Below are 12,024 nucleotides of genomic sequence, written 5' to 3'. Positions count from 1 at the left end.
TAGTTTGCTTTCTATACTCCCTAATAAGAGAAAATTGCTTGCTTAAATCAGTGTGCAGATGTTCTGGCTGTGATTATGGGAAGAGGGACTGTCTGAAAAACAAAGATTAAGAACTGTGTTAGAATAGAAACAAATGGTGATAAGACATCTGTCAAACATATTTGTGACCACTTTTTGTGAAAAGCAATTCAATGATGTATAAAACAAGCAAACAACTAGAAGCCTCCCAGGCTTCCATATAACTGAAATATTCTCTACCAAAAAGCTAATGTGTAACAACTTGACACCTTCCAGTCAACAGCTTTGCTATTTGATAAGCTACGGACAAAAGTTGCTGCTCTGAGTACATTTCCTAAGAGACCTAAGTAGAAAGGTCTTCACAGATATATCTCATCTAACAGAAGATGGTGACTGTTTTTAGATTTTCTTCTACTTTCCCACCATTCAAAAAATAGGATATGTGTTGGATAAATTCTGACTAGAAAACAATCAAATAACTGCATCTAGATACTAAAAGCATTTCTATCTCATGTTTAGAAATAACTTAGGCTATAAGATTCTGTCTCACTGAAATGTTCAGGGCAGTTCTAGGAAAGGATACAGAAAATGTTTCTTATGCACCCTTCTCATGTACATTCTTCTAAGCATATTATCCTATGCAAAAGTTGTTCTAATACTAAATAATCTGCTCAAAGGGGAATAACAAGAAGCAACCCTCATTCTTTCCCAAAAATATGCTCTACTGAGAATATTGTTCTTACTATAATATTGATATTTCGATATGTATCTCTTTTTACTGTATCATTATGATTTATGTCACTTTCAGCTTAATTTTGAATAGTCAGTTATATTTTTATTTTCAAAGGTTGATTAATTAAGTTTTTGAAAATATTTATCCTCACAAGGAAAAACTGGGGTTTTTTTCCCCTCTTTAAGTGGCCTGCATGTATCTGTGAGCAAAACTGAAATAAAACCTTTCCTATTTGTTTACATCAGGAGAAGAATATGCATCAAATTATTCTTTGGACTTTTTAAAGATTGGTGTAAAAGATGGGTGCCTGGTTTCCTACTTCCAGTTCTAAACCAATTTGGCAAGCTGGCAAGCAATTTGTCTGTGACTGCTTCAGATCACAAAAACTGAAAATATTGTAGTTGCCCGAGCCAGCGCAAGCCCCAGGAGGACACGCGTTCTGTTTGATGTATCCAAGGAGAGGTCAGTCTTCTCTGCCAGTCACACAGCAAATGGGAAGTCTCCAGTGGTAAGTCAGGGACTGTTTGTGAGCAGCACAGGCTGCTCCTGCAAATCTGGTTGTGCCAGGTCCTCTGCAATCCTCCTCTCCATCAACAAGCCGGCAGTTCTTTAATTGCTACACCCTAAACTTAAATTTTGCTCTAATTGCTCTTCTCAAAAGGAAAGGTATATTCATACACCAACGTTGCAAGGCAACAGTGAGATTATTAAAGTGTGGGAAAGCCTGTGGTCAGTGGGAGGAGGGAGAGAAAAAAATTAGGAAAGACAAAAGAGGTAGTGGAAAGCATAAGTAGCATCACTAAAGGCAGTTGGCAGCCTCTTCCATCTCCCTGCCCCAAATATCTTTCATGCAAATAAATTATTCCTGTATGCATACAACTCTTTCCATCTTTGGGGAGAACTCAATATGTCTATACACAAAATTTTAACTATGCTTTGGATCAAAGCTACCCGTTTCCGTAGTTTTAAACAGATTTTTATTCTCAGACTTTCAGGTGGAACAAACACTCATAGCCCCTCAAATCCATTTAAAATATCAGAGGAGCAGTTAGGGTTTTATTAGTTTTTAATGCGCTTTACTGGCTGTAATCTTAAATTGTTTTGTCAACTTTTGTAATTCTCATGGTGTTATACACAGTTCTGACTGTTCTTGAATGGATGATGAATGCACAGATGCACACAAGCATGCAAATCCTCTCTATGGATTCAGGCCCAAAAAAGATCCTCTTCTAGTGCTGGTGAAGATGCACTAAAAGGTGATTCTGTACCTTTCTTTAAGAGCTCTAGAGGGAAGCTTTAAAAAGCTAACCCCATATGATAAAACAAAAACTAATTAGTTCTATCCTGTGAGACCACAGGTATTCCTACCATGTGTTAGAAGTGAAATCCTGAAGAAACATGGTGAGATCTTCCTTTAATATATACCCCAATAACCCATCACAGTTTTATTCCTTCCCCAGTGGCTTCATTTTTCCTGTAAGTGGTGCTCTTCTAAATCTCCTGGGTATTTTTCTCCTCCTAGTTCTCCCAACACCCCCTTTAGAGCTGACATATTCATTTCCTAATTGAAATGTTTTGATTCCACTCTTAAGACATTTTGCAGATGGGCTTTAGGATTGGTGGGATGTATCAAATCATTGACAAGATGAAAACTTGCGTCATTCAGTGAATGTTGCAATTTCTCTTCAATTTCATCATTTAACCTTACCCTGAGCACTTGCCCCTGGGCTTGAGGTGATCAATGTCACCTCTTCCCCAATTAACTACTCTCACTGTATTAATTGGGCTTTTGATCTCCTATGGAAAGTCAAAGGTTGCTATAACAAGTTAAAAGCCATCCTTCAACACAAATACCAAGACAAATATATTATTCTCTAAGTTAGTGCCTCCCCTGTCAGTGCTAGACTTTGCTACAATGTACACAAAATACAGCATGATTCTTAGACTGTCACTATTTGCTAACCCTCAGGGGAAGCTACCATGGTATTATTGAATTATTCCAACGTGTGTGTGTCTGTGTGTGTGTGTGTGTGTGTGTGTGTGTGTATGTGTGTATATATATATATATATATATATATATATATATATATATATATATGATTTCCTATGTTTTCTTCTCCATCTTCATGTAACAGAGAAAATACAGGTTCCAGATTCTGCAGTTTTCAATGGAGAAAAAAATATCAGGAAGATAATACATTGGCCATGGAAGACAAGTTCTTCCATCAGATGCCTTATTGGTAAGCTGGAAATAAATAAGAAATTAAAAGAAAAGTTTAGGAAAAATTATTTCTGGAATTGTGTAGTCAAAAGTTTCATTACTCTAACTTTTTTTTACTTTAAATGGAGTGAATGACATACATTTTAAAAGAACTCTGTGTGTAAAGACCATATGCAGCTTTGGTTTTGGTTGATTTTTTTCACTTATTTTTTAATGATTGCATCTCACAGAAATACTAACATTGTTCAAACTACACCGAGGAAAATTTCTGAAAAAGTATTATAGCATGTCTGTTAGTATCCTTCAAGTATTTACAAAGATGTTTTTGCTTTCAGATGTTCATAGTATGATAGGAATTGGGGGTGGAAAACCACTTTTCAAGAGACGACTTCAAAATTATGTCTTTTGTGAAAATATAACTTTTGTGAAACACTCATTGGCTTAGGCTAAAATAGATTCTGTCAAGGACAGATAGAAATAGCAATATTAGCACCTGATCTGTGAAAGCTGGTTTTCTTTTGACATGCAGTTGCCAATATTCAAAAAAATTGCAAATCGGAGGGCTACATATTTATGAGATCCAGTCTCCATAAATCTCAGATTTTATCATGTTAGAAGTTTCTTTCTAAATGAGAACAGTAAACTTGTAAGTGAAACTTGCAAATCAGTTTTATCGCTGTCTATGTGTGCATATGTATGATTTATAAATATACTTGAAATTCCAAATTGAGCTTGTAAGTAGGTCTGATAAGTTTTTCTACTTTCTACATCAGTGCTGTGACTCAAACAGCTGCAAACTTTCAGTTCCATGGTCATCTATGACAATAGAAAGCTACAGAAAAGGGGACCCTAGGTTTATTTAGTTGTCCTTCTAAAATAATATAGCATAAATCAGTAAAAAATATTATCTTCTCCTGTTACTACAGGACAGACAGCACTTAGAGGAACCTCTGTTGTTCCAGGTAGCTGTAGCACTGATTCAAACCAGCAATAACTTGCCATGATAACAAAATGATTTATTGTCTGCATATTCTGAAAATTACATTCATTCTGAAAAAATAGTAAATTGTCTTCAGGTCTATTTAATATATAAGCAATAGTTTCATCATCAAAGCTACAGACAATTAAATATAGAATAACTGATGACTTTAGGCATCAAACAAGTCAAAAGATTGCATTCTTTTAGTGCTTTGTCAGCCCCAGAGCATCTGAAACACAACTGAAAATAAAGGAGACATTTCTGATCTTAATATAATTTATATGCTGTGTAATATTAAAAATGTGAACCAGAAGTAAAGATACTACTGGAGGTCAAAAAATTCTTAATTCTTATTAATTTTTTGCTAGTTGCTTGGTTGCTTGGTAAACTGCTAGAAAAGCATTTCTTGGCAATAACCTTCAGAGATCTTCGTAAAGCAGTTTTACGCACTTTGGACATTTTTCCCCTCATGTTGTTATGTGTTCTTTATGAGGCTATCTAGAAATGCTTCCTTATTATTACACATGTTTGTCTGAAGTTGGAACACACCTAAAATAAGCCAATTAATTAGTCATGATGGGCTCTTTTCAGCTGCACACTCATTTTCAAACGAATTTATTGAAGTAAAGGATTTACAGCATATGGACTCACAGACTTCTTATGAGTTTAACTGGCATCCATATGTACAGCTTTCAGTAGAGAATGCTAGAGTAATATTTACAATGTAAATATCAACTTTTATTACGTAAGAAACAAATATATCACAACTTTCACTTCACAACATATTTGTTCTGGTTTGATGACTAAAGTCATCTCTTTGAAATACTATGTGGAACTCAAAAATAGCTTGTTCTTGTCATAGACTTTACCAGGTGTCCTTCAGAGGTCCTGAAAAGCAAAGGAGAGATGTGCTTTAGAAGTCACTTTTGCAAGCAGTTGCATCATGAGGTGTACGAGGGAAGACAGCAGGAATTGAGTAACACTCGATACAAAACAATTGCTGTGCTTGGGACTAACAAGCTGAGATGTGGCTGCTCACAGGAGTTTGCTGGGCATTACACTCAGACCAGACCATGGGATGAGCAAAGAAAGGCTGAAGGACTAAAAATGTTACTGCAGATTAGCCTACAGCACAGATTTGCTTGCTTTGGAAAAACCTATATCCTTGAAATGGATACACAAATTCAGGTTGCTCTTTCCACACTATATTAGCAACTGGGCACTGCAATAAAATGACAAGTAACAGTCAATACTGATTCACCTATAGGCAGATTTGCCTCATCAGTAAAGTCAATAAAAATGGAAAGGACTGAAAATGTTTTCAGGAAGACATCTACGACCTGCTGTACCACTATGCTTTCTCCCTTAGTTAATGCCAGAACTTTGAGAAGCTGCAAAATCCAAGAGCAGGTATTTCTTGTATTAATCTTGCCCAGAAAGAACATTGCTTTCCAGAATCATGTTGCTTAAAAATTATTTAATTCCTCAATGCATAAGCAGTTTATGTCCTTTCTAACCTCCAGGAACTTTAGAGGAATTGCCACATTTGTGGAAAGGAAAAGAACATTTTCTCATTTTATTTCAGTCTTGAAAGGAAACAACTTTTTTTTTGGGGTCAGAGGGATGGATGGTTCAGGATGATACAAGAAAAGATATTTCTCCAAATTTTATCTTCAAGAATAGCCTTTTTAATCTTTTTTCTTACTTTTTGAGACACAGTTGAATGCCAAAAACTATCCCATCATCAATTTCATAATACATTTTCAATAATGCCAAGCCAAATTTGCTTCTACCTTACTCTTTCAATATTTTATTCCTTCAAGTGTTGATATAGAAGGGATTATGTTTCAGTAAACTAAAGAGAAAATAATTGTGCATGACTTTAGAAAAAACAGCAGTAGCTAAATGGAAAACAGTAACTGCAATATTTGCATGTCAAGTACTTTCTTAGTGCATAAAGTTCATCTTGCTAATGCTTTTAGTTCTAGGGGCAACTTCTTTCTAATGAAAAATATGTTGAACAAAATCTGCAGCATTTTTTAATTAAAAGAAATATCCTCAAGTTTGTTCTCGGAAGAAGTAATGATCTTTGTAATTAAAAATCAGTCACTTCTGGTTTTATGCTGCAGTGCTCAGTGGTTGAAACACCCAAATGAGTTAGGCACATTATGAAGAGTGCCATTTAATTAGGAATTTTCAATAGCAACAATCATGTGATAACATAAAGCTTATTATTAAAATTATTATTTTATTCAGACACAGTGAGTGAAGAAACATCAGAAACATCAAGCTTTTCATGGAACATGACTCCCTTTCCTAGAATATCCTGATTTTCTGATAGGCCACACTCCATGTACAAATGATGTCATTTTATGGAACAAGTCAAGTAACAGATAGCAAGAGAAAAGACAATCTTGGCATCTCACCAGTGGGAGGTGGCTCAGCAGCTCATCTACAGAATCGTAGTTTTCTGAAAAGGATGGTTCTAGAAGTTCTGCTTCATCTCGAAGTTTAGCAGGATTTAGCTCTTCCTGGCTGTTGTGGATCAGAAACAATTTTTATTGTTCTCAGAAGAAAAAGCAAAGAAAGCAAAGCCTTCTTCTAACTGTAGATTCTGCAAATTTTCTTGTACTTAAACCATAGTGTTACAGAACATAAGAAATAGCATGTTTAATGAATACTGAGACACGATATTTAAAAGCAGTTGTCTGAGTGAATATACAAGGTCTAAAAAATATAATACAAGGTCTACAAAAATGTATGCTGGCACATCTCACCTAAACTGATGAGGACATTTAGTCCTTTAGGGATTTTCAAATTTTCATTTCATGTGTTCACAGAGAGGCAAATTTTCAACATATTTCTTTATAGAATTGTTGTTCATATTCCATAGCTCTGTGGATTTTTTGCCTTAAGAAGATTTTTTTCTAAACAGAAACTACTTAAGAATCTGTTGGACAATTTTTTTAATTGTCAGATGCCATCTCCTCTTTATTCTTCAATTCTGATTGTGCTGTCTGTTCCAGTCAGGAAAAAAAAAAAAGTTGTCTGTATTTGAAAACCACGCTATAAACTATGCTATAAGTCTTTAACGTTCAGTGCCTTTGCTTGTCCTCTCTGTATACATACATAGATATAAACATTTTCTGTCTTAATGCCACAGAAAGAATACGTATGTGCTTTCTTGTAGTACCTTCTTTTTCCAGTTAAAACTGAGTTTAAGTATTTCTTCACAGCCATCTGCTTTCGAAAGCGGCTGTAGTTGTCAGTGAAGACAGCATCAGAGTGGCGTTTGACAGGGCTGTCCTGGGAGCTGGCAATACAACAATTACAAAGGAATAGTTAAGGGACGATATCTGTTTAAAAGAAAATGCCATTAAATGAGTGAAATAAGCTTTATGGTATTGATTAGCCTAATAAAATCAAATTTTCATTTCAGCTTTCATTTCCATCTGTGACTAAGGACCTTTCTTCTGCTGAAAAAAAGCCACTGCTTCCACAGCTTACTATGTTCTTTAATAACAAGGATCAAATTCCAAAGATTGTTATTCAGCCTTTGGGGAGCACCTTCCACCGACTGTTTTCTCATCTCAGTTTTGCCATGGCCTATGCAATTAGGATACATAGTCAATGATTTCTAAAGTCCTTGTCCTAGGAGTTCTGCAAGATCAAGTGGTTAAGTGTGGATTTCATGATTCCTGCCTATTCTCACACCCCAGTTTGCACCTTTTAATAAATAGATTTTATTCTTATTTCTATAATTTGTGTGAATAAATTTCAGTATAATGCCAAGGTACAACCTGGTTTAAGTTGCAATAAGCTCTTAAAGGACCTCATCACTCTTCACATTGAACTCAGTGGAGGTGGAGTCTGCCACTGAGGAAAGTTAGAGTGCAGCATCACATAAGTAGCTATAAATGCTGGTTCTAAGGTTTCAGAAGACGAAACACACCTTGTGAAAGCCAAACCTGGAGGTCTTTTCTTCATGCACAATCTTGGGAAATGTCAGGGTGCTCTATTTTAAATAGTGCTACTTTAAATGTGTTACTTTAAAGCATATGAGAAACTGGAACTGTATGTTCTGGAACAAAGACAGCACTGACATAAACGGAGGACCTAATTTTTATTTGGCTTTTGAGCATATGAAGTAGGCACTCAGTGGTATTGTCACAGTGGCTCACAGTTGCTGTCCATGGATTAGAAAACAAGGGAAGTATATAGTGATCCTACCCAGCACTCTGTGCCCATTAGTTAATTGATGTACTGGTCTGGAAGCTGTATCCAGACCCCTAGTCTATAAATTTGCCTCATTCTTTTTTGAATTTTGCTGCAATACAGATCTCACAAACATCTGTCAATGTGTTCTACAGCGCAAAAAAACTATGCCTTTACATTTTCACTATAAACCAATCATTTATTGATTTCATTGTGTATTTCCCTGTTGTTAAGTATTGAGTAATCAATCACTTTGTTTTTACTTTTTCCACTCATCCACCAAGCTAGTAAAAACACTACCGAAAAAAAACAATTAGCAATTCAGCACAATAATCATTATAATATTTCCAGTACACATTATCCATGCTTTGTGCAGTGTCTGTTGCTCTACCTCTCACAGCTGTGTCAGGAATAAACAGTAACATACTCATTTAGTAATATCACTAAATACTTATATAGGATTTTCAGCTCCCCCATAATTATATAAGCTTCTCTTTTGGTATCTCTAAATCACGAAAAGGAGACCTTGGATACAGAAGGGTAAAAAAAAAATTGCCAATAAAGCCAGCTAGGAAAAAAAATCTACCTAATGTGTCACCTCACCTAACTCGTTTTCTAATAAGCGAATGCAGATATCTCTTCACAGCAAATTTAGCCAAAAGATGGCTGTAGACACTGGTGAAAATTCCATCAGCATGCCTTGCATTTCTGAAATGGACAATAAATAAACTCTACAATACAGCCTGGATTCATATAATTTTGAAAATGTTCATTTTGCAAACATACTGCTTTCCTTAATTTAACTATTGCACATATTAAAGGGAACTAATTTCATAAAATAACTTTCAGATTTTCACAATGTACTTTTTACTCCTTCCTGGAAAGTGAATCCATTCACCATGCCAGAATGGCAATACAATCAACATTTCTGCCGACATCCCTACTGCTACCACTATTCAAGCAGCGGCTGTGGGATTTTCTTCCGTAATTGAGTCTTCCTTTCCTAATCTCAGTTTGAAAATGTGAATGATTTTTTGGCAGAAATCAAGTAGTCCATCATCTTTTGCATTTATGATAATAAAGGAACTCACCTATCAATAATTCTGGACAGATCAAAATAGAATTTCTCATTTTCAGGTAGTGTGTTCTGCAAAATATCTGATTCTGACTTTAATGACCCACGGGCATGGTCAGGTTCACTGGCTCCATCAAATGGCATTCTGTTTCCCAATCTGTTGGAGAAAGAAACCGTGTAAAGTACAGCTAGCTGAGGACATGAGACACTTTACTGGAGATAACATTCTGGTTTCTGTCAAAATGCACATCTACCTGCTCTCATAGGTAAGGCATTTAAAAGAAATCTGAATAATTCAAAAATCACTTTCAGGTAGAATCCATGCTTAATTGTAGATTAATTGACATAACGCATCCTCCTCTAAAATTTATATTTTCTAGATAAATGTTGTTGCTGAATGCAATTTATTCCAGTGCATAATGTATGACAATCACAGCACAAGTGACAACTGTGAAGCTTTTCCTAACAACTGCATTTTGTATAAATGACGGATGAAATTAACAGCCTCCACCCAAGCAAAGTGAAAACTGCTCCTGTGACGTACTTACCTCCCAGTTAAGATATAAGATGTGCATTGAAATGCAGAATGAAACAGTTCTTAGGCCTTCTCCAAAGAAAGCAAATACACCAAGAACTTCAAACTAAATAAAAAGTGCTGTCATGTATTTCTATATGTTTTTATGCTCTCATGTTAGAAGCCAAAAAATCTTTTAATCTCCTCATATGTATAGTGGCAATTGCTCTGTATAAACTGATGTACAGTTACTTCACATTTTTGTAAACTGCAGTTTCTTATAAAGTGTCATATTTTATCAAGGGCAGTCTGACTGCATAGCAGTGGTTTGGCATCATTCCTTCTGGCTGCTCTGATATTCTGTGGCAGACAAGGAAATCATTGTAGGAAACCCCTGCGTGTGACGACATGTAAAAGTCACATACTAAAACTAAGATAGACTTATGCCCTTGTAATTTTAAAGTCACTTTTAGCACTATTTATATGTCTGATTCATGTAAATCTTCTGTCTGGTAAAAAAAAAAAGATTCAAAGTTGCTGGGTAAAATGAACCAGCTCGAGTCACAGCTTTTGGAAGTCAGTCAGTGCTTTTTTGCCTGGTTTTCATTGGTGCCTCTACACTTTATGTTTCTCTTACCTAAAGGCAAACCGTATCGTTCTGCCATCCGATTTAGTTTAGCTGGACCACTAACAGCACCTTCAACCGCCCGAAGCACGCAGAGGTACAAAACCTGCCCTCCGCTCTGTCCCCACGGACCCGTCCCAGGGCTCACCGTGACCCACACCGCAGCCGCCCCCCACTCACACCGCGGTCACCGCGACCCAGCCCGTGGGGCAGCGCTGCTGCAGCCGCCTCGGGAGGTGCGTGCGTGTCCCGGGGGCTTTTACCGGGTGGGTTCGGCGGGCACCGGCCGGGACCGCCTGACCGCAGCCTCGCCGCGGGGACCCCGCGCACCCGCCGATACCGGGCAGACACCCGACGGCAAGCGCTGCACTGAGCGCTCCTCGGGACGGCGCAGCGGAGGAGCGGCGCTTCCTACAGCCCCTCCGGCAGCAGCCGGGGCTGGGCAGGTCCCTGCTGGCGGAGGGACGAGGGACGCGGGGCGCGGAACGCGAGGCGTGGAGCGGAGCGCGGCCTTACCGCGGGACGGGAGGGAAGGCGGCGCCCCGCGGGGGCAGCGCCCGTGCCCGCCAGCAGAGGGCGCTGAGGAGGGCGAGGGCGAGGAGGAGAGGGGAGGCGCCGCGGTGCTCCATGGCCGCCACCTGCGGAGGGAAGAGCGCAGCCGTCACCCTCCGACCCGGCCCGCCCGCCCCCGCTGGCCCCGCGCCGGGGCACCGGGACATCGCCTCGGGCCGCCGAGCGGCTACCCCTGCCCCGCTCCCAACCCCGGTCCCTGTCCCGAAAGACGCCGCCGGCCAGCAGGGTCGCGATGGCGGGGGAGCTGCCCGCGGTCAGGGAGAGCCGGCATCCCCGAAGGCGACCCCCGGCCGGTGCGAGGCACAGAGGTGCCCGGGGCTCAGCGACTTAAGCGGTAGCAAGAGAGGGTCCGCCCCGGCTGCCCTGGGCTTTCAGAATCTCTCCCCTCTCCCCGACGGCCGGGATGGCTTCCCCGCAGGTCCGGGAGAGGCGAAGCGGAGCGAGGGTACGGGACAGGGACATCCTTCCTCATGCGCTGGGAAGTTGCTGCTGTGGCGGGGAGAAAGTTACTCACGGGGCCGCGAGTCCGTCGGTAGGTCCGGCTGGGCGGGCGCGGAGCGGAGCGGTGCTGGGGGAGTGCGCCCTGCTCCGCTGCGCGGCTGCCGGGGCGGCGGCAGCAGAGGGTGAGGAGGAGGAGGAGGAGGATGAAGAGGAGAGCTCCGTCTCGCCGCACGCTCTGAGCTGCCCGCCGCGCCACCGCGTTTTATAGCGTTTACACGTTTCTGCTTCCGAGGAAGCAATCACGTTACTGGAGAGACGTCACCCTTCCCAAGGGGACGGTCGCTTTGCTCAGGACACTCAGAGACTTATATTTAACACATGAGCAGTCGCGTACCTCTTCCCCCTCCCCCTCACCCCCTCGGCCATTATTTGATTTATGTTAATGACATAGTTTTGGAGGAGCGGAGCCCCGTCGGAGGGGTGATTCCGCCTCGCCAGGCGGGAAAGCAGGCGGCCGTCGGGGTCTGCGGGCGCGCACACGGAACATCCCTGCCCGCACCCGGGATAGCCGGAGCGAAGGTGGCTGCACTCTCCGGGGCCCTCCGCTCCCAGCCCACACTCCCCCAGCCC

General features: G+C 40.3%; 1 protein-coding gene across 2 annotated transcripts; it reads right to left on the bottom strand.

The window, feature by feature from the left end:
* Window positions 1-4,533: 4,533 nt before the first annotated feature.
* LOC119699878 (vasoactive intestinal peptide) lies at window positions 4,534-11,723 on the bottom strand. 2 transcript variants are annotated; one of them, XM_038133914.1, is made up of 7 exons: window positions 11,468-11,720; window positions 10,897-11,018; window positions 9,258-9,398; window positions 8,770-8,874; window positions 7,145-7,264; window positions 6,378-6,486; window positions 4,534-4,839 (listed from the first exon to the last, which is right to left on the bottom strand). In XM_038133914.1, exons 2-7 carry the CDS (start codon window positions 11,007-11,009, stop codon window positions 4,831-4,833), a joined length of 597 nt encoding a protein of 198 aa, XP_037989842.1. In that variant the 5' UTR covers window positions 11,010-11,018; window positions 11,468-11,720; the 3' UTR covers window positions 4,534-4,830. The 2 variants fall into 2 exon arrangements, with proteins under 2 accessions (XP_037989842.1, XP_037989841.1); XM_038133913.1 differs by lacking the exon at window positions 8,770-8,874 and having other exon boundaries at window positions 11,468-11,723.
* Window positions 11,724-12,024: the final 301 nt, after the last annotated feature.

This window comes from Motacilla alba, chromosome 3, assembly GCF_015832195.1.
Source record: "Motacilla alba alba isolate MOTALB_02 chromosome 3, Motacilla_alba_V1.0_pri, whole genome shotgun sequence".
NCBI lineage: Eukaryota > Metazoa > Chordata > Aves > Passeriformes > Motacillidae > Motacilla > Motacilla alba.
The sequence above is the reverse complement of the archived record's forward strand: the minus strand, read 5'-3'. Positions and strand labels throughout refer to the sequence as shown.

Coding starts and splice junctions, on each gene's coding strand:
- LOC119699878 (XM_038133914.1), bottom strand. CDS start 11,009: ATGGAGCACCGCGGCGCCTCCCCTCTCCTCCTCGCCCTCGCCCTCCTC. Junction 8,875..9,257: donor CTGTCCAGAATTATTGATAG/GTGAGTTCCTTT, acceptor TGTCCATTTCAG/AAATGCAAGGCATGCTGATG. Junction 6,487..7,144: donor GTTTTAACTGGAAAAAGAAG/GTACTACAAGAA, acceptor GATCCACAACAG/CCAGGAAGAGCTAAATCCTG.